We start from the raw sequence: 27,409 nt of genomic DNA on the forward strand, positions 1-27,409 counted from the left end.
TGCCCTTAAGTGGCTTTTTAATGTTTATTGGTCTTTTTTTTTTTTTTTTTTTGGTGAAATGCTTAACTCAAAATTAGGCTAATTTTTCTATTTGGTTTATATTTTCCCTATAGAGTTGTACTAGTTTTCCCTCTTTATGATCTGTGCTGCTTGGGTCTTCTTTTAGAAATTGTTCTCCAGGGGCTGGCTCCTGGGTAGCTCAGTTAAGTACCTGCCTTCGGCTCAGGTCATGATCTCAGGGTTCTGGGATGGAGCTCTGTGCCATGCTCCCTGCTTAGCAAAGAGTCTGCTTCTCCTGCTCCCTCTGTACCTCATTCCCCCAACCCCTTGTGCGCACTTAAACAAATAAAAGCTTAAAACAAAAACAAAAAACCCTGTTCTCCATGAAGATGGTAAAAAAAGGCACTCCTGCATTTTTTATCCTAGTTTTGTTTTTCATGTTTAACAGGTATTTAATTCAGCTGGAAATTGTTATATGATATAATGTAGGGATTTTTTTTCTTTTAAAAGATTTTAAGTAATCTCTACACCCAATGCGGGGCTCGAATTTACAAACTCCCAAGATCAAGAGTCGCATGCTCTTGTGACTGAGCCAGGCAGGAACCCTGTGATTCATTCTTTCTTTATTTTTCCTATCGGTTAATCAGCTAGTCCAGCATTATTTATATAGTGCCATCCTTTTGTAAAGACCCATACTCTGTTTCCTGATTTCTTATTTGTACTGGAAACAACCTCTATCTATACTCTCTCAGATTTTCCTGAAGAAGCAGTCTTTTGAACTGTACTGCTGTCATCACTGATGGTGCCCTGAGCTGGCTAGAATCTAGGCTGAAGTTGTGGACGTGGTCCTCACGCTGGGCCTGGACTCTGCCAAGCTGCTCCTCTATTTCCAGACATGGATGGAATGCCACATGGTTAGGGGCTGAAAGTGGGATGCACAATCTGGAAATAGGTGGGAGTCATTTCATTGTGTGCATCTTGACCAGTGGAAAAGAGAAAGAAGGAACAGGAAAATAAACTGCCATCCTGTTTTTTCCTTTCGTGGACTCCTCTGAGGGAGCATTTGTCTGGATTCGAATGGCAGAAGCCCTACCTCCCAAGGCAACATCGTCATGTATCACACTGTTTCTTCCTGTTCCTTAGGATGAAGTTTGCTTTTTTATATTGGGTTCTTTGTATAGTGTATTTCCCAAGCTATATATTCCTTCCTTGCTGGCAGTTATTTGCTTGCCATGCTGTTCTCCCTTTGTCACTGAGCTATCAGTCTAAACTTTCTATTTACTCCAACATATTGTGTGACATTTATTAACTCCCACTCTACCAACATGTGGAGTTGATTTGTACTTCCCCAATGAACCACAGGTTTAAAGTCAAGGTGCAAAAGAACTGAAATTCTTTTTGTAGCCAAGAAAGGTGAGAGGGCTCACAAGGGGGAATGTGGGATCTAGAATGCCTACAAACTGAGGGTTTTTAGGGGCCACTCCATTCCCACAGGAAAATACTCTCAGGCTTTGGACATGTTCCCCAGCCAATGTGTTGTCTTAGTTTGAGCAGTCTTGATGCATTCAATTCTGTCCCTGTCATTCCCCATTTCTTTCCAATACCCATTTCCACTATTTCTCAGATAAAAGAGGAGTGAGCTCAAGATCCCACTTAACTGTCTCTTTTCAGAGATACTGGGATATCAATGAGAATCCTTTGGGTTTTGCTGGCTCATGCACATAGTTTGGAGTGGCAGGGTATAGTAAGGAGTGGTACCTCATTGTGTCACTCCGTGATCACAGCCCGGGGCTATGTCTCTTTTCAGTTACTGATTATTTCCTGTCCTTTAACTTTTTTCCTGTTGGTTGTTCACATCATTTTTAGTAGTCAGAAAAACAGCAGGTAATTATTTTCATTGCTGTTGGCCAGACCACATCTGGAGTAACCCGATGCATTAGGTGGTAAACAAAGGGGCAGTGGCTACAAACATATGCTTCTTTTCCATCCATGAGATTGGTATAAATGACATTTACCCACTGTTAGCAAGGCTCTTCTTCTTTTTTCTTTCTTTTTTTTTTTTAGCAAGGCTGTTCTCATACCCTATTGGTGAAAATGTACATTTATACATCTTCTTTGGAAAGTAACTGACAGTAGCTAACAAAATGTAAGGTGATCTGAGGCAAAGACTGCCTAACCTCAATGTCTACTCTCTCCTTCCTTCTCCATAATTAATATAATTGTAGTCAAGGTAGCCATATTCCCAGCTCAAAGACTACTTTCCAGCTGCCTTGTTCAGGCTGCTATGACAAACACAATAGACGAGGTGGCTTCAACAGCAGAAACTGCTTTCTCACAGTTCTGAAGGTTGGAAATTCCAATATCAAGGTGCCAGCTGACTTGATTCCTGGTGAGGACCCTCATCCTGTTTTGTAGAGGCATGCTTACATTGTAGTGAGAAAAATCATCTCTCTAGTGTCTCTTCTGATAATGGCACTAATCCCACTCATGGGAGCTTTATTTTCATAACCTATCTCTCAAAGACCTCACCTCCAAATACCATCACATTGGTAATTAGCCTTCATATATAAATTTTGGGAGGACACAAATACTCAATCCATAGTACCAGCCTCTTGTGCAGCTAAAAAGGGCCATAAGACTAAGTTCGGGTTAGTGAGATATAAGAACTGTTACATGGGGATCAGAAAGTTTCCTTAAGGAGGGGGCATGCCCTTCAACACTCTCCATCTTGTTTCCTGGAATGTTTATGTAACAATGGCTGGAACTCCAGAGGCCATGTCAGACCACAAGGACAAGAGCTGCTCCCTCATAACAGCAGAGCAGAGTGCTGGAAGATGTGGCAGGCTGAAAAAACACCCACAAAGATACAGTCACTTCCTGATCATCAAAACCCGTGAATATTATCTCACGTGAAAAACATGCGATTAAGGATTTTGACAGGAGGAGCTTATCCTAGATTATCCTGACAGATCCTAAATGAGTTTTGAGAGAGACAGAGACAGACAGATACATACATCCCCAGAAGACAGATAGAATGAAGTGCTGTGGCCAAGGAATGCCAGCAGCCACCAGAAGCCTGTATGAGGCAAGGGACAGATTGTCCCAGAGCTTCCAGAGGGCGTATGGCCCTACTGACACCTTGATCTTGGACTTCCGGCCTCCAGAGCTGTGAGAAAATATATTTCTGGTCTTTTAAGCCAGGCAGTTTGTAATAATTTGTTACAGTAACCACAGAAAAGTAATACAGCAAGTGCCTGGTTTCCTAGCAACTTTGTAGAGCTACCGTATCATCCCAGGAGTGCTTATCTATGTATTTGCTTATACATAAGAAAAGTACAAAAATTGCTACTTTAGTTAAGCCTTTACTTTGGGTTTTCTGTTACATATGTGAAACCTAATACTGATATTGGATATAAACAGTATTTGATATAAAAATGAAAAAGGCAAGTCATAAAACTACTACATGCTCATCTGTTAAGTAAGGAAAACTGTCTAGGAGGTCCACTCTAAGAAGCTGCTCTACTAATTTTTAAATATGTTAAGTAGCTGGTTTAGCTCATAGGGGCAAAATACTTATAGCAAAGTCAGCCAAGTCCAGTGAAACCACTGATACATCAGGGGGTAAAGAAGAAAGTTTTTAAGGAGTTTATAAAATCCAAATCCTAAAGTCAATAGGATCCTGGTAAAATAGCTGAAGACTGAGAAAACAATTAGCAGAGGTTTTTCAAAAGCAACATAACCTCCTGCAATGGAACTATCAACGGGAAAAAAAAAGCCAATGGCAACAAGCTTAAAATGAGAAAGCTTAAAATTGTCATTTACTTAGCAAGCAACAAGTAATTTGTTTTTCAAGTTAAATAGGAGTAACCGAAATTTTGCAGTTAAATAGAATCCTCAAATCAGAATATTAAGAATTTAGCCAGCTAATCACATGTAAAAATCCACTAAAGGAAACATCAAAAACAGAGAAAAAGTTACTTAACAGATAGTAATTGTATGGGACAACATTCATTAGGCTGATAAACCATTCACTTTGATGTACACCATACATAGCATTCACCCGACACATCAAAATATTCCTGAATGTAACGTTTATGTGTTCCTGCAACAAACATTTATTTGTAAAGTATCTGTTGTAGGCCAGGCACTAGAGATAAAGAGAGGAACAGGGAAACTCTCTAGCATCAACAGGCTGGCTTAGATGGGCTCAACTAAACAAAATAAAACTTTCTGTATACAGTTAGAGATAAAGGAGAAGCCTGGGAAAATATTTATAGCACACAAGAGAATAGAAACATACTGACCTCTATCATCTAGAGATATTTGTAGAATAAACTATAATATGTCTTAAAAAATCATTGACTGGCAGTCACATTTTTGGGAAATCCTAAGAAACTGTATGAGTATTTGGAAATATAAAGCTCTGAATTAGCCATCTCTGTTTCAATTGTTAAATGGAAGAGGGCTTGTAACTCTTTTTATACTAATGGACTTAAACTATAATTTAAAGTTATATTTTCCTATATTGTAACATCATAAACTTATTTTAGGTCTAGGTGAGGAGATTTTGTAATATTGATGGTTTTAATAGTTCTAAGATTTGTAATATTGAGACTGTTGAAAAAACTTTATTTTTTGAAATTTGTTTTATTTGCCAATAAAATATCAGTAATACAACCTACATAAGGAAAAGCTCTTTTCAATCCCTAAATGCTAAGAGTATAAAGGGGTCAGGAGCCTAAGAAGCTTCAAAATTTCTATGCTAATTAATGCCTGTTCTGTTGACCAACATGTAATGTGAGAGATCATATAAAAGGTAAGCAGATTCATATTTCTACAAAGACGTGTATCTTGTTCACAGCAACTTGTTTTCAGTGACTGTTGGTGTCCTATTACTCTAATCCAAAGTACTAAAGTTAGAATATGTAAAACAAATCACAAGGAAAGTCTGCATTTATGTTGTAGGAATCACAAAGTCTATTTCTGGATTCATCTAGGTCAACTGGGTGCACCTAGCCCTGACTTTTAATTTGAAGTGACCCTAAGCAGTAGGGACAATGGCAAGTTCTATTCCAAGAGCTGTCCTCTCCAGCGTTCTAAAACATTTCTAAGGTATGATTTTGACTGTGGGCTCCATTAGCTCTTAATTCCTGTAAAATTTCCTTCTGGGTTCTCCAGCTTTCCTTTTGATTCTAGGCTACTATACATTTTTCCATTTCTGCTTAAGTTAGCCTGGTAGACTTTCCTAAGAGTTATGAACAATGTAGCCCATATTTTTTCTTCTCTTTGCCTGTGGTTGGTTAGAATGAGATATGTGTATAGAAATCTTCCAGGAAATAGCGACTCTCCTCCTGATTCAAATCTAACTGTGTAACCTTAAGAATTATTTACTTTTCACTTTCTTCATTTAGAAAAGGTATCTATTGGTCTGTAATTCTAAAATATGATCTTGAGGGTTATGAATTTGAGCCCAATGGTGGGTGTAGAAATCACTGAAATAAAAAAGATATGCAGTCTTACTTCCGCATGTAGAATCTGGGAATAGCTCTTCTTTTCCAAACTGAAATTCTTTAAGCGTTGATTTTTTAGCTGTTTGGTAAATGCATTATTTTATTATATTACTGAAATTATCCTTTTCTGGTTGGAGGGGCAGAGAAGACAAGCTGTGGGCTTATTTTTCTCACATTAATGAGAAGCCTGGAGGTAGGTGTCCCTGGATTTGTGGCCCTTAAGGGCCATCACCGCAGGACTCTTTACACCCACCTTCTTTGTGACCCTCAGTAAACCAAACTGCCAACTTGTGGTCACAAGATGGTGGTGCATCTCTAGTCACTGTATCTGGTACCCTATTTCAGCAAGAAGGCAGAAAGGACAAAGGACCAGAGAGTACATGCTAGCCTAGTTTATCCATCTTACAAAACTTTCCCAGAAGTCTCACTCAGCCATTCCTGTTACCTCTTACTAGCCAGCTGAGACAAGCTCCCTGCTGCTCCAATGTATCACTGGCATGCAACTAGAGTAAGGTAGAGTTGCTGCAACGTGTAATTCCAATTACAACTGAAGGAAATTTTTTCTAAGATTTATTCATGAGAGACACACACACACAGAGGCAGAAACACAGGCAGAGGGGAAAGCAGGATCCCCACGGGGAGCCCGATGAGGGACTCAATCCCAGGACCCTGGGTTCACGACCTGAGCCAAAGGCAGATGCTCAATCACAGCCACCCAGACGCCCTCAAGGAAATTTTAAATTATCAGTCCTCTAACACAGGGTCTGACAAATAGTTCAAAAGTGTCTAAAAATCACAAATGAAACAATTTTTTACCAAGTTTACTCCATATGAGAGCTTCCCAATTTTGTTGAGGAGAAAACAAATCTACTGAATAGCAAAAATCAGTAGAAAGTTCAACTGGAGCTGATGTCATCTATTTTTTTTTCATTTTTAAAAAAGATTTTATTCATGAAAGACAGAGAGAGAGAGAAAGAGAGACAGAGAGGCAAAGACACAGGCAGAGAGAGAAGCAGGCTCCATGCAGGAAGCCCGACGCGAGACTCAATCCCGCAGGCCCTGAGCTGAAGGCAGATGTTCAGCCGATGAGCCACCCAGGTGTCTGTGTCTCTCTCTCTCTCTCTATCTATCTATCTACCTATCTATCTATCTATCTATCTATCTCAACCAATCAGTTCCAACTCTGAAAAGCAAATCTGCTTGATATGTTATCTCTATCATTTACTGTCTTACTTTAAATATAAACATAAAAAGCACCAAAATGCGAATATTATCCAATGCAATTGTTCTTTTAAGTTTTCAATTAGTGAATTTTGCACCTCGGATAAACCTCATTGGCTATGATACTGCCACTGCACAAAGCTCAATTTTTCTTTTAAGAATATATGGTTATCTTAAACCAGCAGATTTTACAAATCTACAAGGATGCGTTAATAAGATTGGATACAGAATGTGTGTATGTTTCAGTTATACTCCCTGAGCTTCTAACTACATAGTAGTGAAGACAGTACTTCTCAGGCCAGTGTGATAACCACCCCACTCCCCCAATTTTTATCTCCATTGTATAGATCCTCTGATGTTTTTTAAACATTGGATTTTTAACTTCTACCTTTTCTTCAGATACCTGGCTCACCGAGCGATCATATTATTGTAAGATCACTTTGGCTTGCCTTCAGGGAAATTGTGTCGTACTGGTAGAAGTATACAGTTCAGCTAATACTTAAAATTCTTAATGTAAAAACTTTTGTGTGTCAGGGGCCCCCCAAAACATCCCCAGGTTTGACAGTGATTCACAAAGACCAACAGAACTCAGTATAGAGTCATACTGATGATTTATTACAACATTAGGATACAAACTAAAATCAGCAAAGAGAAAAGGCACAGGGAAGCAAAGTCTAGAGTAAGTCAGGTGCAAGCTTCCAAGTCCTCTTCCCGGGAAGCCTCAGAGTGCACAGGATGCTTGCAGCAATGAGTTATGACAAGTGTGAAATGCTGACTACCAGGGAAGCTCACTAGAGACTTAGTGCCCAGGATCTGTAATTGGGACCTGGTAACATAGGTACCCCTGCCTAGCATTTACCAAAGTGAGGAAAGCATGTGCTCAGCATCACACCGTCTGTGTAACAGTTTAGGCACCGTGAGTCATTCTTAACGGGGATGGTGGGAACTCTCCCCCAAATTAAAATTCCCAGACATTAAAACGAGGCCTTTCTACAGATTTTCAGGACCACTAGGTCAACTTTCTTCTTTACAACTTGTGATTCTATATGTAAAAGTCATGAATGATTTTTAATGTTACTTAGCACCCAAATTTTTAAATATGTCTAGGACACCTATAAGACTAATTTTAAACCTGTAATGTGAATGGCTGTGGGATGCCACTTGGCAGGAAGCTGTTACTGTTGCACCCAATGCTGTATACCTAGCCATTCAAACTTGTTTCCTTTCTCACCTATTTAAAGACATATTCTTTTTTGCTGCTATGAACCAAATCTATTTAGGAAGAGAACTGAGAAAACAAAAATTTGTGAATAATGTTCAAATAAAATAGGATGAAATGAAACGTTTTCCCTTCTACCCATGTTTTAGGAACACAGAATATGAAAACATGCTAAAATCTCCTCTGCCCAAAAGGTGACATTCTATTTCTATTTTTGTGCTGGTGCCCATTACCAGAGCCACATTAATGAGAAACCACTGAATCTAGTTTTGGCAGAGTCAGTATGCAGATTTTCTGTCCCCTCTATTTACACATAAATTATCAGTTCTAAAACATTATAAGTAAATTCATCTGAAGAAAGCCACAGAACAGGGATGCCTGGGTGGCTCAGCTGTTGAGCATCTGCCTTCGGTTCAGGGTGTGATCCTGGTCCAGGGATGAAGTTCCCTGCATCAGGCTTCCTGCGAGGAGACTGCTTCTCCCTCTGCCTGTGTCTCTGCCTCTCTGTGTCTCATGAATAAATAAAATCTTAAAAAAACAAAACAAAACAAAACAAAACAAAACAAAACAGGGATGCCCCGGTGGCTCAGCGGTTGAACATCTGCCTTCAGCCTAGGGCAAGTCCCATGTCAGGCTCCCAGCTCCTTGCTCCCATGTCTCTCATGAAAGAAAAAACAAACAAACAAAACAAAACAAAAAAAAAAACAAAAACCACCCCTCTCTTAAGCCACAGAACAGACTGATCTGTGAAACAGGTGAGATTAAATGAAAAGTTCTGCAAAGCTAAGTTAATAATAAGCAGGGTGCCCATCCTCCTACAGTTACAAGGTTCTTTTTTTTTTTTTTAAAGATTTTATTTATTTATTCATGATAGTCAGAGAGAGAGAGAGAGAGAGAGAGAGAGAGGCAGAGACACAGGCAGAGGGAGAAGCAGGCTCCATGTAGGGGGCCCGACGTGGGACTCGATCCCAGGTCTCCAGGATCACGCCCTGGGCCAAAGGCAGGCGCTAAACCGCTGCGCCACCCAGGGATCCCTACAAGATTCTTTTTTTTTTTTTTTTTTTAAATTTTTACTTATGATAGTCAGAGAGAGAGAGAGAGAGAGAGAGGCAGAGACATAGGCAGAGGGAGAAGCAGGCTCCATGCACCGGGAGCCAGACGTGGGATTCGATCCTGGGTCTCTAGGATCGCGCCCTGGGCCAAAGGCAGGCTCTAAACCGCTGCGCCACCCAGGGATCCCCCTACAAGATTCTTGATAAATGACATTTGATCTATTTTTTTTCCTCAAGTATAGTTTATACTGTATTATATTAGTTTTCATGTGTACAGGAGAATGATTCAACAATTCCATATATCTCTTGTGTTCAAGGTACTGGTAATCCCGTTTATCCATTTCACCTGTGTCCTCATCCCACCCCTCTGGTAATCACCAGTTTGTTTGCTGTATTTTAGAGTCTTATTTATTTATTTATTTATGATAGTCTCACAGAGAGAGAGAGAGAGAGAGGCAGAGACACAGGCAGAGGGAGAAGCAGGCTCCATGCACCGGGAGCCCGATGTGGGATTCGATCCCGGGTCTCCAGGATCACGCCTTGGGCCAAAGGCAGGCGCCAAACTGCTGAGCCACCCAGGGATCCCTATTTTAGAGTCTTTTTGTTTCATTTTTTATTTGTTCATTTGTTTTGTTTCTGAAATTCCATCTATGAGTGAAATAATCTAGTATTTGTTTTTCCCTGACTTATTTCGCTTAGCATTATACCCTCTAGGTCCATTCATGTTGCAAATGGCAATATTTCATTCTTTTTTTACTGAGCAGTATCATATATACAGCTTCTTTATCCATTCTTCTATCACTGGACACTGCAGCTGCTTCCATTTTTTGGCTATTATAAATAAATAATGCTGTGATAAACATAAGGGTGCAAAGATTTTATTTAATTAATGTTTCTTTTTACTTTGGAAATAGTAGTGGAATTACTGGATCATATGATGATCCTATTTTTAATATTTTGGGGAAACTCTACAGTTTTCCACAGTGCTTGCATCAATTTACATCCTACCAACAGTGCACAATGGTTCCTTCTCCACATCCTTACCAACACTTGCTATTTCTTGTGTTTTTGACTTTAGCCATGTAGTTACAAGGTTCTTCCATAAATGACAGTTGACCTTTTTTTTTTTTTTAATACAAGGAAATAAACCTTTCCTTTCAGTTGAGCAATAGTCAAGTATCAGTATGATTGCTCAGGGAAAAGTTTTAGGATGTTATACCAATGATCCCATTTTAATAAAAACAATATACCAAAAATACCCTACTCCCCAACACATGATTTTTGCACAGCAAGACCAAACTGTGGAAGACTACATTTGTCCCTGATGTAAGAGGGCAGTGGCTGGGGAAGGTGGGTGCAATAGTAAAGAGCATTTGCATTCTTTGCCCTACATTTGTAAGGTATTTACATTTTTAAAAGTATGTATTACTTTTTAAATCTGAAAAAATAATTTTAAACTTAAAAAAATTCCAGATGGCAATAACTTAGTCATAAAAACAATTGCAGAGCTAAATCCACATAATGGAATTTTATTCAGCCATAAAAAGGAATGAAGCACTGATATTTGCTACAACATGGAAGGGTATTGAAAATTTTATGCCAAGTAAAAGAAGCCAGACACAAAAGACTACATATTGCATGATTTCATTTATATAAAATGCCTCAAATAGCCAAATCTATAAAGAAAGTAGATTAGTGGCTGCCAAGGGATGGAGGAGGGGAGAATAGGGAGTGATTGCTAATGGGCACAGTTTCTTTCCCGAGATGATGAAAATGTGAGAAATACTGTTGTAGCCCAATGGAGTTAGAACAAGATTATTTAGTAGTTTTGAATCCTACCCAATCATTTCTCTCTACATAGCCAGTTTTCACTCTGTGTTAGTTCCCATATGCACGAATTTCAGTCACTGTGGTTTAATTAGGTCCCTAACAACATGGTTGAAATTTGAGTTAACACACTGTATTTACTGCAATTAAAAATTTTGCTGCTGGTATACAAGTCACTACATAAACAGAAGGTATGGCATCGTGATCAATAACCAATCACATCACTTCTTTTAAAGTCTCTTAGGGATGGTTCATAGCACATCTGTTACTAGGTTTATATCCAGACAGCAAAGTATATAGCTATATTGCCTCCTTATCTTGTGACATTTTACAAAACTGGATACTTAAAAGAGGGATTTGGTCAACAACGATAAAACTGAGCAAAGAAATGAAAAGAGGTAAAACTGGAAATGAAATTCAACTAAGAAATATATATAAAATGGTTGACTGCAGGATGCGGTGCCCTTGGAGAGACTCTAGATAGGCAGCCAGGAAATAGACTTAGTAACATAAATAAACATGGAAACTTATTGACATATATGAAGAAAGAGGTTGTGGCAAAAAGAAAGAAGATATCCCAGAGGAAGTGACACTGGCAAAAATCTCAGTAAAGAAGCTCTGAAAGCACAAAGAAACTGTTGGAAGCTGATCCAAACTTAAGAAAAAAGGTAAATCAGAATCTTACTTAGCATATTCCTCAAAGTAGCATTTCTCAAAATGCAATCTGGAAATAAGACTTGCGATGTCTTTAAAAATGCAGATTTTTGGATTGCCAAGCCATAATCAGTCTCTGGAATGGAATTAAGAAACCTCAACTCTTTATTTCCTTTCCAAGTGATTCTTAAGCACACAAAGTTTAAGGAAAAGCTGGACCATTCTGACTGCACAAAAATGCTAAAACGTCCAGTAGAAATTTTTTATAAAGGTAAAGAATATTTTATTTTACTTTATTTTAAAAATATGTTATTTATTTGACAGAGAGAAGAGAGAGAACACAAGAAGGGGTAGTGGCAGGCAGAGGGAGAAGCAGGCTCCCCACTGACAAGAGAGCCCTATGTGGGGCTCCATCCCAGGACCCTGGGATCATGACCTGAGCCCAAGACAGATGGTTAACTAAGTACCCAGATGCCCCAGGGAAAGAATATTTTAAACATTAAATGGCTAACTTTCTGCATTTGCAAAGAGTTTACAAAATCCAAAAGAAAATGTCATGAAATTACAACAAAGAATATACCATCTCAATTAGCAGGAAAATAACCTTATATCCTACACAGTATGATTCTGATAAATGTACCCATGTTTTCTTCATGTATTTGGCATTATTTTTCCATTGATTATTTATGAAAGTTTTTGTCACCTAAAATTTGTGCAGTAAAGACCTGTGTAGTTAAGAACCCTACTCAGAGAGAGGTCTGACATATGCTCTTGCCTACTGGGAGGCAACTGCTGGGCCCCAGAATGTCCTGCTTCATATGAGTGTCTTTGCCTGGGGGCTTTGACCATTGGACAGTCTAACAAGCTGATTTATAATGAGGGCTTTGGGTAACCCACTGTCCAGTCTGCCTCTGAAGGAACTAGAGATGGAAGATACCAGGCCTTCCTAAATTCTGCCCTGTGTGTCTCTTCCCTTGGCTGATTTTAAACTGTATACTTTCCCTGTAGTCACAAGTATAACAGCTTTCAATGAGTTCTGCAAAGCGTTCCTGTGAATTACTGAACCTGAGAGAGCAGTTCTGGGACCAATTGAACACGTAATTGGTGTCACACATGAGGGCAGTCTTGGGAACTGTGCCCTCTAATTCTTGCAATACCCATTCAGATCACGAAAGTAAATTACCTTATGAAGAATTTGCAAGGCTTTCTCTGACCACTCTATTAAAAGAGCCTTCCAAGCTCAAGTCCATCACTCTCCCCTATCCTCTGCTTTTTCTTTCTACAAGGAATCCATCTGGTATTCTATTAAATCTGTTTATCATTTGTCCCCTCTTCTGTTCACAGCTGAATTTCCAGCACTTTGAACAGTGTCTGGCACATAGGAGTACAACTAAAATGTGTTGAATCTATGATGTAAAAATGGAATGACAGCATTTATTTAGCCACTCTTCTCATTTCCCACAGAACAAGTACCTCTCTTGCTACTAAAGCAAAGGCAAGACTGCACCTAGGCAATTCTCCTTATCCAGGTAGAAGAAACTTTATAACTACTTTACTCTCTATGACATGGAAAGAGCAAAATTAAAGCCTAGCCTATACACTTCCTTGGCACAATAAAAAAAAAAAAATGCTAAAAAGTCACTTCAAACAAAGTTTCACGTAGAACTGCATGGGCGAGGGGCACCAGGGTGACTCTGACTCTAGGTTTTTGCTCAGGTCATGATCTCAGGGTTGTGAGATCAAATCCCACATGGGGGGTCCACAGTGAAGATTCTGCTTGAGATTTTCTCCTCCCTCTGCCCCTCCCCCTGTTCATGCTCTAAAAATAAATCTTAAAGAAAAAGAGACTGAATTGAATTGGTAAGGACAGTCTCACCTTCCCATCCCATTCTCAAAATAAAATGACTATCTTTGTATAAAATATTATTTAGATCTTCAATGTAATTTTGCACACTTGTACTATATCATAGTGCTACTGTAGTACAATTCAGTTATCTCAGATTGCACCTCAAGTTTATAATATAATTCTCTTGCTCAAAAAAGTTATTTCAAATCTTGCTCAAAAAAGTTATTTCAAAGGACAGTTTGCAAGGCATAGTAAACTGTCTCAGAGTACAAGAGACAACAAACCAAGTCTAAGCCTGAGCTCCCTTATTCCCTAGAAAAGAAACCAAATCTGTAATAAACTGACCTCATTCCCTAGCTTAATATTATTAAAGAAATAAAGACTTGAAAAGTAATGTTATATAGGAAGTACAGACAAGACTTAATCATTAATAAAGGAACAGTGTGAAAGAAAATATTTCTTTACACAAGTTATTCTGAAGAACCAAGATCAGGTTTACATTAAAAAAAAAAAAAAAAAGATTTTATTTATTCATGAGAGACACAGAGAGAGGGGTAGAGACATAGGCAGAAGGAGAAGCAGGCTCCCTGCATGGAACCCGATGCAGGACTCAAGCCCAGGACCTGGGGATCATGACCTAAGCCAAAGGCAGACACTTAACCGCTGAGCCACCCAGGTGCCCCCTAGGTTTACACTTAACATACATTTACACGAAGGAGAATTATAAGGAAATCAGTCCAAAACAATTCAAAATTCCTATTTAATCTAAAGTAAACCTAAATTCTCATACACAATAGATATGTCTATGATTTTAATGCATTCTCATTAGAAAGACTAAGTTCAGAAAATATAGTTTATAAAGTCTAAAATACAGTGATTGTTTTGGCATTAATTTTTATCTTCAAAGCATGGTATGTTGTTTCCTTTTACCAAAGAAATTCATTCACTAAGTCCCTCATAGTATTTATCCTGAAGAAAAGATGAAGAAAAAATTTCTGCAGGTCTTCAAATTAGAATGCATATGCTACAAAATCACTAGTCCATATGAAAAAAAAAAAAGGTATGTAATGTAGACTTCATTTCATCTACCTACAGATACTGTTTCACACATCATATATAAAGTAGAGAAATGAATTGATTTTCAAAAGTCTGCTCTAGTCATTAGTAGTTCATGCTAGTCTAGTTTGCCTCAGTTTCTTTACCTGTTTGCTATGAGAGGCTGGCTTAGATAAGAAATGGAAACAAGTGGTTCAGTCAGAAGAATTGGGTTTTAACCTTATATTCCACTGTAATCAGGTCATTCTGTTATAGTTAAGAAAGGAAGGAACTACTTTCTGCATCACAGCATTTTAGACTCTGTCAAATGGACCACCAAAGCTCAAGGGAAATTAAAATGAAGTACCAGTTATGCTTTCTGGCTGTTAAGACCACTAATTTTTTGCTACAATCTATCAAGGAAAAAAGTAATCCAAGAGATTTTTCTCTATGCACAAAAATCATTCATTTTTACTAGAATCTAATCTTCATTAAGATGGTTTCAGACATTCTGGAATTTAAGCATGCTACTTCACATTAATGGGGTAAGTAATATCCTAATGATATTTCTGTTTATTTCAAAGCTGAAGCCACAACCCAAAAACCTATCCATTAGTCTTACATAATATTTACATATTTATATTCTTACAAAAGCCTCAAAATTTTTCTAAGTAGGCACTTTATAATCATGAGAATAAAGATTCTGCTAGCACACAAATAGACTAAATTTCCCTATCTACTCAGAGTACCACAAGGGAGGTTCTTCAGTATAAAATAAAGTTTATCAGGTAAAAGAGACTAAAATGTTTCTCTTCCTGAGATCTACCAAGAATTAAATATAGTTCTAGTCACACAATGTCCTGAACAGTGCCAGACTGGCTCTCCAGGCACACTATCTTTTAAAATTACTGTACACACTGCTGATGCAGAAATGAATCACAGAAACAGTTTCTCTATACACATAAGTCAAATTTGCAATTAGCTTCAAAAGCTGGACTGCTAAAAAAAAAAAAAAGCTGGACTGCTAATTTAAGAGCTAGTCTTTTCAAAAGATATGCCTTACTATTTTATACAAACTTTTTTTTTTTTCTGTGCAGAAATTAACCTCGAAGGCCAGACCATCCATATCCATACTTCTTGTATTTCTTTCCCATTTGGCATTAGGATGGATATTATTTTTGCCACTACCTCAAAATAGGGCTTTCATCAGTACCACTTTAGTCTCAATTTCAGCTGACTCCTTCAGTTTTTTAGGCAACCTGAATTAGAACAGGAATTCAATCTTTTTTTTTTTTTTTTTTAAAGATTTTATTTATTCATGAGAGACACATACACAGAGAGGCAGAGACATAGGCAGAGGGAGAAGCAGGCTCCCTATGGAGAGCCTGACGTGGGACTTGATCCCAGGAACCCGGGGATCACGACCTGAGCCAAAGGCAGATGTTCAACCACTGAGCCACCCAGGTGCCCTGAATGGGAATTTAAGATTTTAGATTTTATATTTTTTTAATTTTATTTATTTATTCATGATAGACACAGAGAGGCACAGACACAGGCAGAGGGAGAAGCAGACTCCACGTAGAGAGCCCGACTCAGGACCCGATCCCAGGACCCCAGGATCACGCCCTGGTCCGAAGGCAGGCACCAAACCACTGAGCCACTCAGGGATCCCCAGATTTTAGATTTTATATAAAATCTCTTTTGAAGTACATTCTCCAGGGATGCCTGGAGAATTTATCTCTGGATAAATACAGAAAGCCTCCTCAAGACTTAAATTGTGACTGAGGGGTACCTGGCTAGCTCAGTCAGATAAGCATCCCACTCTTGATCTTATGGTTGTGAGTTCGAGAACCATGTTTGGTATAGAGATTAAAGAAAAGTTTAAAAAACTCCACAAAAACAAAAAGATTTAAGTGTGATTGAATTCTTCTCTAGGAATATATCAAAACTATTAGCGAGTCAAAGGGATTCAACATCAGCTTTGTTCATAACTTCAAGTCTTTAATGTTCATAGCAGGGTTAACTGACTCAACTAATTTCAAGACTAGGTATTTTAAGATTGAATGCTGACACTAGACCTTGAGAGAGCAATTTATTTTTTATTTTTTTTTTAGAAAAATTTATTTATTTATTTGAAGGGGGCAGGGAGACACAGGCAGAGAGAGAAGCAGGCTCCACGCAGGGAGCCTGACGCCGGACTCGATCCCGGGTCCCCAGGACAAGGCCCTGGGCTGAAGGCAGCGCTAAACCACTGAGCCACCTGGGCTGCCCAAGAGAACAATTTAAAATGTAAAATTTGAGAAAGGAATTTAAAATGTAAAATTTAAGACTCGTGAAATTTTAGGTTATCAAACAAGCACACAGAATGTCTACTTGAAGCTGTAAGTAATGTTTGTTTCAGAAAGAAAAAAATACCACTGGCTTGGCAGTCCTATTTACAGAAATTCTCCTGTTAACAAAGAGGGAGTGAGTGAGTGATTTACTTAAAAGATTTTATTCATGACACACACACACACAGAGGCAGAGACACACACAGGCAGAGGGAGAAGCAGGCTCCATGCAGGGAGCCTGATGCGGGACTCGATCCTAAGACCCCCAAGATCACGCCCCGAGCCAAAGGCAGACGCTCAACTGCTGAGCCACGGAGGCGTCCCGCAACGAGTTATATAATATACAAAAGTGCTAGGCAACATTACACTTGTTAAAAACTATTCTAACTTAACATTAGCTATTATTCCTCCATCCCTAAGTTGCATAATTTTAAGAGTGCCCTATTACTGGGGATGCCTAGGTGGGTGCTCAGCGGGTTGAGCGTCTGTCTGCCTTCAGCTCAGGGCGTGATTCCTGAGGCCGGGATTCAGTCCCGCATAGGGCTCCCTACGAGGCGATTTCCCTCTGCCTGTGTCAGCCTCTTTATGTCTCTCATGAATAAATAAAATCTTAAAAAAAAAAAAAAAAAAAAAAAAAAAAAGGAATGCCCTCTCCAATGCATTTCTAAGGCATTCCGATTTCCAAACACAAACTCTCAAAAAAAGTCTTAGATTTATGCCTTAAGAATACAAACAAATCCAACAGCATTAAGAATAACTTGGTTAGGGACACCTGTGTGGCTCAGCCGTGGAGCATCTGCCTTCAGCCCAGGGTGTGATCCCAGAGTCCTGGGGTCGAGTCCTGCCTGCGTCTGGCTCCCTACATGGAGCCTGTTTCTCCCTCGGCCTGTCTTCTCACGAATAAATAAATAAAATCTTAAAAAAAGAAAAAGAACTTGGTTACTCTTTCATACAGACTTTTTCCATAAAAATGTGTGAAAGTTATCTAGTCCAATCATAAAAACCGAACGAGAAAAATTCCAAGACTTATCCGGTAAGATGAAGAGTGTGAAACAACTCCAGCGGTTAAGAAAACAATGGACACAGAATTCAAGAAAGTTGTCCAAGATCACCCAGTCAAGGACGACTGTGAGCAGTTTATCACTTGCAGATTTTATTACCCTGGGACAAGAGAAAAAAGAAAAAGAAAAAGAAAAAGAAAAAGAAAAAGAAAAAGAAAAAGAAAAAGAAAAAGAAAAAGAAAGAACCCCAAACACTTTACATATAACAGAAACGGAAATAACTTTTGAAAAGGGCTGCCCTGAATCAAAGACACGTAGCCCATCTATCATTTCAAGTTATCACTGTGGCCAAACTATTTTTTTTTTTAAAGCTTTTTATTTATCTATTCGTGAGAGGCAGAGACACAGGCAGAGGCAGAAGCAGGCTCCCTGCGAGGAGGAGCCCGACGTGGGACTCGATCCCAGGACCCCGGGGGCACGACCTGGGCTAAAGGCGGACGCTCGATCACTGGGCCACCCAGGTGCCCCTGTGGTCCAATTTAAAAGACAGACCGCCTGGTTTCGGACAATCAAGAATCCGTGCGAAGACCAGTCGCCGCGTGCTGAGATCGAAGTCAGCCTCGGTTTACCCATCCGTCGGCCACTACGCCCACCCCTCCAGAGACAAACGGGCTGGCACATTGCAAGCTGCTGATTTTTGAGCCCCCCAGCCCCCCCCCCCATTCACCCGAGAAAAGCCCTACGTCTCTTAACAAGCTCGGTTAATAATTAAGACCATCCAGGTTCACTTTCGGTGCATTTTCCAGCAAAAGCTCGCACTGGATTACCCCGCCGCTGGCGCGCACGTGAGACGTTAGGGTCAGGAATCCCCCCGACCCAAGCGGGGCGTGGGCTCCCCGGGCCGGCGCAGGGGCTTCCGGAGGGCGGGGGCCGGGGAGCAGCGGCCCGCCCCGCCCCGCCCGCCCCGCCCCGCTCCCGCCGGCCGCCCGCCCCCGCAGGCCGCTTCGCTTACCTTCTCGCACAGCGTCCGCACCTGGTTCTCGTTCAGCTGCTTACACTCGTTGAGCTGCTCGACCCACTGGTCCAGCTCCTTGGTGAACGCCTTGTCGTCCATGGCGGCCCGCTGCCTCCCTCCCCCCACCCCGCCCCTGCCCTCCCGCGCCCCGCGCGCCGCTCCCCTCTCCCGCCGCCAGCGGCTCCCAGCGGCAGAGGAGGGAGCGGGGCGGCGCGGCTGCGGGCCCCTCGCCCCGCCCAAGGCCAGCGGGCGGCTCCCGGCGCGCGGCCTGCGGGGACCCTCGCCCGCCCCGCAGCCGGCGAAGGGCGCGGGGAGGTGGGCGGGAGCGCGGCGCGGGCCTTCGGCGAACCACCCGCCGGACGCTCACCCCGAGCCGCCGCCGCCGCCGCCGCCGCCGGCCTCTCCCGGCTCTCTCGCCCCTTCCCTCGCTCCCTCGCTGCCCTCCCTCCGGGTTTCCGTCAGCGCCCGGGCATTTCCGCCGGGAGCGGGGAGCCGGCGGCGCCCGCCGGGGCTCGGGACGCAAGAAGGCTGCAGCGCCCCCGTGCGGCTCGGCGGACAAGCGGCCCGGGGATGGCGCCGAGGCGGGCTCCTGTCCCTCCCTCCTCCCTCCTCTCTCTTCCTTTCCCACTTGGGTGAAAGCCTTTTCTTCACATCCTTTTCTCTGGGGACGTAGGCCCACCTTAGCCTCTTGCAGTGCTGTTTCCGCACTCTGGGGAGGAGCTGGGAAACCTGGGCCTTTCCCCTGCAGCGCTGTCCCCCCAGAGTCAGGCACTCTCCCAGAGCAAGCATTCAGTGTTTTTTTTTTTTTTTTTTTTTTTTAATTTTTATTTATGATAGTCACAGAGAGAGAGAAAGAGAGAGAGAGGCAGAGATACAAGCAGAGGGAGAAGCAGGCTCCATGCACCGGGAGCCCGACGTGGGATTCGATCCCGGGTCTCCAGGATCGCGCCCTGGGCCAAAGGCAGGCGCCAAACCACTGCGCCACCCAGGGATCCCAAGCATTCAGTGTTTATTGGGTCTATAAATGGATTCTTTCTAGCCTTAACCCTGCCGCCAACTAGCCGTGGACCCTAACATCTTAAAGCCTCTTTTTCTTTTTTTTTTTTTTAGGTCCACCCCCCCCCCCCCCCCCCCGGCTTGCCAGCGCGAGGGGAGGGTGGGGCAGAGGGCGAGGGACAAGCAGATGCCTCCTCTGGGGGGAAGGGAGGGAGTGGGGGGAGCCTGACCCCAGCCGTATCCCAGGACCCCGAGATCACGACCCCAGCCCAAGTCCCCCGCTTAACCGACTGAGCCACCCAGGCGGCTCTCCAAGCCTCCCTTTCATGATTTTTCCGTGATAACAGTCTGTGTCCCTTCCAGCTCCAGCGTTCTTCACTGCATTTTCTGCAGTGTTTACTGAGTTCTAATGATTTGGACATTCAACAAATACTTACTGAGCACCTGCTAAGTGCCACATCCCTTGTAGAGCAGGTGCTAAGCAGCCATACGGACTCTACAGAAGACACATACTGCCACTAACCCAGGCGAGAGCAACATCCTCTGTCAGGAGGCGAGCGCTGGGATCTTGGCTTTGCCAACTTCATAGCAGTGTCCTTGGGTAATCACCAAATCTCTCCCAACTTCAGATTCCTCATCTATTAAAAGGGCTCAGAAAGGCCTACCTTTTCAGGTTGTGAAGAAACATTTTACAAGTGCCTATCCAATAGTACAGTAGGGGAGCAACATGCCTTATCCCTCCTGGGCAGCAGTTACAGAAAGCTTTAGGACGGTGGCATTGGAATTGAATTTTGAACCTTCTTCCCAGGCAAAACTTTGAATTTGTCTGAAGAAGAGGAAAGAAGTTGCAAGGATTTTTTTTTTTTTTTTTTTTTGGTAGAGAACACGTGTGAAATATTATGGTCTGGAAAGCTACTTTAATCAATAGAAATAGGTCATATGGTGCAAAATAAGGCTGGAAGAGAAGCACAAAACATGAAAAGGTGATGAAACAATACTGAAGAGCCTGGCACCTGTTTAACTGCAATAGATGTTGTAGTCTCTGTGGACATTAGAGGTTTAAAGGAGGCTGAATTCTAGCCAAGCCTGGAGAGCTCAGAACTCAAATGAGGATGGTATTTCTGAAGTTCCTAGAGAATTGAGAACAGTAAAACAAAACAAAACAAACAAAACAACAACAAAAAGCCAGAGGAGAAATGGGAGCTATGGATACTGGTTGGGGAGAGAGGTCCTCAAAGTAGAAGCAAATGTGTTCAGAATGAACGTTGAGAATGTTCTTAGAGTTGGAGTAGGGAAATGAATTTGTGAAAATGGTGCTTCTGAAAAGTTTAGCTTTTTTTTTTCCTAGATGCTATGCGTTTTACTTGTATCTTCCTGTTTAATCCTTCAATAATCCTATGACACAGGTATTACTATCATCCTCTATTTTACAGGTGAAGAAACAGACACCTAGGGGGTCAAAAACATATCTAGTCACACAGATAGGAACTGATGGAGTAGGAATGAACACCCAAGTCAGCCTGATTTCTACTTTTATTTTGCATTATGTTCTCTGACCTCTGCAGTCCGATCAGAGTAGGGAAAGCTGAGGTTGGCTGAGCAGTCAAGGGACTTGGTCGGGATCCCTGGGTGGCTCAGCGGTTTAGCTCCTGCCTTTGGCCCAGGGCGGATCCTGGAGTCCTGGGATGGAGTCCCGGGATCGAGTCCAACATTGGGCTCCGGGCATGGAGACTGCTTCCCCCTCCTCCTGTGTCTCTGCCTCTCTCTCTGTCTATCATAAATCAGTCCATCAATCTTTTAAAAAAGGGACTTGGTGATTGCATTATCAGTTTTTGGTATTTTGGTTGTAAAGGCATCTTACTTAAAAAAACTAATTCTTTTTTTAAAAGGTTTTATTTATTTATTCATGAGAGACACACACAGAGAGAGAGAGAGAAAGAGGCAGAGACACAGGCAAAGGGAGCAGCAGGCGACGTGGGACTCGATCCTGGGTCTCCAGGATCAGACCCTGGGCTGAGGGCAGCGCTAAACTGCTGAACCACCTGCCCCCCCCCCAACTATAATTCTTTTTTAAAAATTTTATTTATTCATGATAGTCACAGAAAGAGAGAGAGAGAGAGAGAGAGAGAGGCAGAGACACAGGCAGAGGGAGAAGCAGGCTCCATGCAGGGAGCCCGACGTGGGATTCGATCCTGGGTCTCCAGGATCGCGCCCTGGGCCAAAGGCAGGCGCTAAACCGCTGTGCCACCTAGGGATCCCCCCAAACTATAATTCTTAAACAACTTTCTTTCTCTTTTCTTCTACCATGCATGTATGTATATACATGTTGTGTGTTTCATCTTGTGGAACATAATCATCAATCTCTGATCCTTACTCATCACTTACCATATAAAACTGCATTTAATCTTAGGTTTGCAAGCCACTTCTTTTTTTTTTTTTGCAAGCCACTTCTAATTTTTTTTGTTTACCAGAAGTGTTCTCATTTGTATTTGTTTACCTCTTTCCTTTTGGTCAAATACTTTTTAAAATCATTGATTTCAGCAGATCCTTTGCCTTAAAATTATATGCTAGATTTTGTTCTTACACAACTGACTGGGTTCTTTTAAAATATATAAATATTCGGATGCCTGGGTGGCCCATCAGCTGAGCCTTTGCCTCAGGGCGTGATCTCAGGGTCCAGGGATGGAGTCCCCTATCAGGCTCCCTGCGAGGAGCCTGCTTCTCCCTCTGCCTATGTCTCTGCCTCTCTGTCTCTCCTGAATAGCTATTGATAGTGGTTGGGGAGAGAGGTCCTCAAAGTAGAAGCAAATGTGTTCAGAATTAACGTTGAGAATGTTCTTAGAGTTGGAGTAGGGAAATGAATTTGTGAAAATGGTGCTTCTGAAAAGTTTAGCTTTTTTTTTTTTTTTTTTGAGTCCTTCCTAGATGCTATGCGTTTTACTTGTATCTTCCTGTTTACACATCACAATTTTGATACCATAATTTTCATTCTAGTCAACACTGTATAGCAGAGATTGCTGGAAGCCTAGCTAGTATCCACTGTACAATTCTGTTTGGAATAAAAGAAAAAAAATGCCCTACTTAAAAAAAAGATGCCTAAGAGTGGTCATGTGATGTATGTGTGTGTGTATAGTTTAAGTTACTTCCATCCTTACTGATTTAATTTTCTTTCTGAGGGATCCCTGGGTGGCGCAGCGGTTTGGCGCCTGCCTTTGGCCCAGGGCGCGATCCTGGAGACCCGGGATCGAATCCCACGTCGGGCTCCCGGTGCATGGAGCCTGCTTCTCCCTCTGCCTATGACTCTGCCTCTCTCTCTCTCTCTCTCTCTCTGTGACTATCATAAATAAATAAAAAATAAAAAAATAAAAATAAATAAATCAGCTTAAAAAAATTTTTTTTTCTTTCTGATATGTAGAACATTACGTAAGTTTCCAAAAGTAACACTTATCCAAAAAGGTGAATTCAGAAAAATGTCCCTCTTTCCCTTATCCCATTCACCCAGTTTTCTATGTAGTAACCAGTTTCATTGTTTTCTACGTTTTCCAGTGTTCTTTTATGCAAAAATATGCATATGTATTTCCCTCTTTCCTATGCTTTTCTCAATTTAATATTTCACAGAAAACACTCATTGTTGGCTCATATAGATTGTCCTCATTCTGTTTACAACTACATAGTTCTCCCTTGGTATATGTAACATAATTGTTCAACTATGCCTGAATGTTTGGGCATTTAGGTAATTGCCAAGATTTTGCAATTACAAATAATATATTTACATTTTATATGAGAGATTTATCATCTAAATAAATTCCTGCAAGCAGGGTTACTGGATCAGAGAGTAAAGGCATATGTAGTTTCATTAGATATTGACAATTTCTGCTGTTATTGAAATTGCACAACTTAACATTCCCACAGTGTATGAGTGTCTGTTTCCCCATAGCTTTTCCAACAGAGTACATGTTCAAGCTTTTAAACTTTTGCCAAAATGATAGATGAGAAATGGTATCTCATGTGTTTTTAATTTGCATTTGTCCATTTTTCATTTTTCTCCCAAACTAGATTACTATGAGTGGCTTAATTATGAATAATTCCTGAGATCTGGAGCAGGGATGTATATTCCGCCTATTTCAAGGACACTCCATGCAGTATCTGAACAAAATTGGGGTTTGGTTAACAGCAAAGAAATGCATGCCTAACCAGGGATAGCTGTTGAGTAGGCAAAGAACAGTCTGTCACACATACAGAAGGTATATCTATCCAAAATTTATTTATGCATGTTTTCTCACATGATGAGCCTTCAAGGAAATTAAGATGCAAAAAGTCAGTGAGTAATTAAGAAACACACTGGTACATTTATTAGTGCTGTTGCTAACAGGCAAGGTAGGGAGTAAATGTCAAGAATTGGATGAGTTATTAATCGTTTTAAAAATAACAAAATCATTTAAAAATTAGTGTTGAGATGGATTCTGACTCAAGATCTGAAAGCTATGAATGTTTGGAAATTGGAAAGTGGAGGTACCTCAGGTAATTAAAAACCAAATTACTGGATACAAAGACCGAAAAGTAGTAATCAAACTGGAAAAGAGTATCACGGGGAATAATGTTTTACAACAGTGAACATAGTAAAATAAGATCTTGTGGATAAGAAATACAGTAAATAAAATACATTAAATACTGACAGAAGCAAAAGATTTCATTTAACAAAGTGCTTGATGTACTGATTCATTCTGAGAGCTGTTTTTGGAGATACACGTGAAATAAAATACAGGAGAACACTTGAGAGTACTCAGCAACTGTCTATGAGTCAATGAATACTGGGATTAAATCACCTGAAAATGTTCCATGTTTCTGCACTGCACAAAAAGCCACTGATAATAACACTGAAAGCTAGAACAGCAAAAGTTGTTCTGAGTCTATTTATCTATTTATATTTTCATTTCTTCTATGGCCTTATTTAAATCTACTAAATATATCACAGGCCAATAAAGTGAAAAATCTCCCATAATAATCCTTATTTGTCTATTTCTGGGGTCTTAAAATTTTTTTCCTAAAAATTTTTCCAATTTTAAAGTACACAATATTATGTATAATACATTCATATATTATGTATTGATATTAACTTTATAACTTATTACTCTCAAATTTTATCTTAAGTTTGCTTATTAATATATCACCAATTTTCTTTTCTACAGGACAATTGGTAAATCTTTACCCAATATTAAACTGTGAAGATTGTTTATCTTTCCACTTATAACACCTTTTATATGTAACAGTGGTATGATAAGGAATGTATCTGGGGGCACCCGGCTAGCTCAGTAGGACTCTTGATCTTGGAGTCATGAGTTCAATCTGCACATTGGGCATAGATTTTTTTTTTAAGATTTTATTTTTTTATTCATGAGAGACACAGAGAGAGAGGCAGAGACATAGGCAGAGGGAGAAGCAGGCATGGGGAGCCTGATGCGGGACTCAACTCTAGAACCGCAAGACCATACACAACCTGAGCCAAAGGCAGACACTCAACCACTGAGCCACGCAGATGCCCTGGGCATAGATCTTACTTTAAAAAATAGTTAAAAAGATAAAAAGAATGTATCTGGTCTTTGTTCCTGGTTTCTGACACCAACCTTCCAAAAGCCTTGGAATTTCCTGAGTGATAGGAGTATCTTTTGTTTTTCTTTTTTTGTTTGATGTTTTAGAGAGAGAAGGGGGAGAGAGAACAGAGGGAGAGAGAAAGAATCTCAAGCAGGCTCCATGCCCAGAGTGTTAGTCCAACACTGGGCTTGATCCCACAATTTTGAGCTCATGATCTCAGCCAAAATCAAGAGTCCCATGCTTGACTGAGCCACCCAGGCACCCCAGGAGTGTCTTTGTTATACTAACCAGGTAACTCACAGTCGGCCTCAAAATAGCTTCCGAATGGGGACTGATCACTCAAAAGACACATCGTATGATGGGTCAGCCAACTTTGGGCCAGCCTGAATGTGGAGCTGGAGCTGGAGATTGAGCTCAATTGCGTGATCAATGATTTGCTTAAGCATACTTACATAATGGAACGCAACGAAAACTCTTGACATCAGAACTCTTGTGGATATTCCAAGTTGGTGAACACATCAATGTGCTGGGAGGTAAGGTGCCTGGATTTTACAAGAAGAGAAGACACAGAAGCTCTGCATCCCCATTCACTGGCAAGAAACTTGCTCTGCGCATTTCTTAGTTTGGCTCTTCCTGACCTATCCTTTATAATAAAACTATAATTATAACTATAGTGTTTGAGTGAATTTTGTAACTTGTTCAAGCAAATTATTGAATCTAAAAGGGTCATGGGAACCCCTGAATTTGTAGCCTGTATGGGGTACACCTGAAACTTTGGCTGAGCTGAAGTGGCTGTGTCCTGAAATGGGGACAGTTTTGTGAAGGACTTTGTACATCACTTGAGGGCTCTAACACCATGTAGTGTCAGAATTGAAATGAATTGCAATACACCCATTTACTGTCATGGAATTAGTGACAGAACAGTGCAACACATAAAGTTTTTATCTTAATACATCTTTTGACAGGTGAACTTATGACATTTCCAGTCTTGGTTACAACTATATTTAGCTTATTGTCATCTTAACATTTAAAAAATGTTGCCATAGTTACATAATTTTTAAAATTCACGTATATAGTTTATATCATTTTGTAGAAATTAACTCCCCACTTTTTTTTGGTTCTCAGATGCATAGGTATAATTATTTTAGGCATTTTGTCAACAAGTCTGTGCAAAATCCTTGCTTTTCTCTTTCTTCCTGGATACAGAATCTCATTTCTCTCTCTTGAAAAGTATTCTTTAATGTATTTGACATATATCCTTGAATTATCCATGTAAAATATATACTATTATGTCTCATATGCATTTAAATATATTTGTATTGTACCATGTATACATTTATTTCCAACTTCACTAAATGGTGACCATTACTGGATTTAGTATTTAGCTTCTAACTTTTAATGTATACTATTCCACTGTCTGAATCCACTGTAGTTAATTTCTCCAATGATATTACCTACTTTTCTGATTTTTTTTGAAATTCTGAGGAGTATGAAGTGGTATTTCATTGTAATTTGCATTTTTCCTCTACTAGTTAGTTTGAACATCTTTTTATACATTTGTTGGCCATTTGGACATCATCTTCTGTGATTTGCCTATTCAAATCACAGGAGGCTCAATATTCTTGTTTGTTGATTTCTGGGAGTATGTTCTATATGTCAGTCTCTAGTTTTATTTGTGTCAAGTAACTTTTCTCAGTCTGTCATCTCTCTCTGAAGTTCTTTGAACAGAAACTGTTGCCAAATCCATTTGATTTTCCTTTTTGGGATTGTTGAGTCTTAAATCATTCCCAGTCTTAGGTCTACATTTTAGTTTAACTCTTAGTATATGTTTGTTCACTGTGAAAAGCAGGGGTCCAGATGAAGATGTAATGATAGGGAAATACCACATAAACTCAGACTGAGGGACATTTTATAAATTATGTTTCAAATGTGTCAAGGTACAAAAATCAAGAAAAGACTGAGGAGACATTCTAGTCTAATGAGACCTGGCCATGAAATACAACATGTGGTTTTCAACTGGATCCTTTTGCTGTAAGGCCCACCACTGGGACAAATGGTGAACATTATACGGGGTCTAAGGATAGATGGTAGTAAAGTAATAGTTTTAATTT

General features: G+C 40.5%; 1 protein-coding gene and 1 pseudogene across 1 annotated transcript in view; both read right to left on the reverse strand.

Annotated features, from left to right (window-relative positions):
- PPP2CB (protein phosphatase 2 catalytic subunit beta) overlaps window positions 1-18,865 on the reverse strand; it is a 33,993-nt gene extending 15,128 nt beyond the window's left edge. Inside the window, exon 1 of the mRNA XM_072776347.1 lies at window positions 18,708-18,865. Coding sequence (XP_072632448.1) covers window positions 18,708-18,809 — 102 coding nt within the window. The 5' untranslated portion in view covers window positions 18,810-18,865. The remainder of the gene's footprint in view (window positions 1-18,707) is intronic.
- LOC140605555 (U4 spliceosomal RNA) lies at window positions 6,744-6,874 on the reverse strand (annotated as a pseudogene).
- Window positions 18,866-27,409: the final 8,544 nt, after the last annotated feature.

The sequence above is a fragment of the Canis lupus genome, chromosome 15 (genome assembly GCF_048164855.1).
Source record: "Canis lupus baileyi chromosome 15, mCanLup2.hap1, whole genome shotgun sequence".
In the NCBI taxonomy this organism is placed as follows: Eukaryota; Metazoa; Chordata; class Mammalia; order Carnivora; family Canidae; genus Canis; species Canis lupus.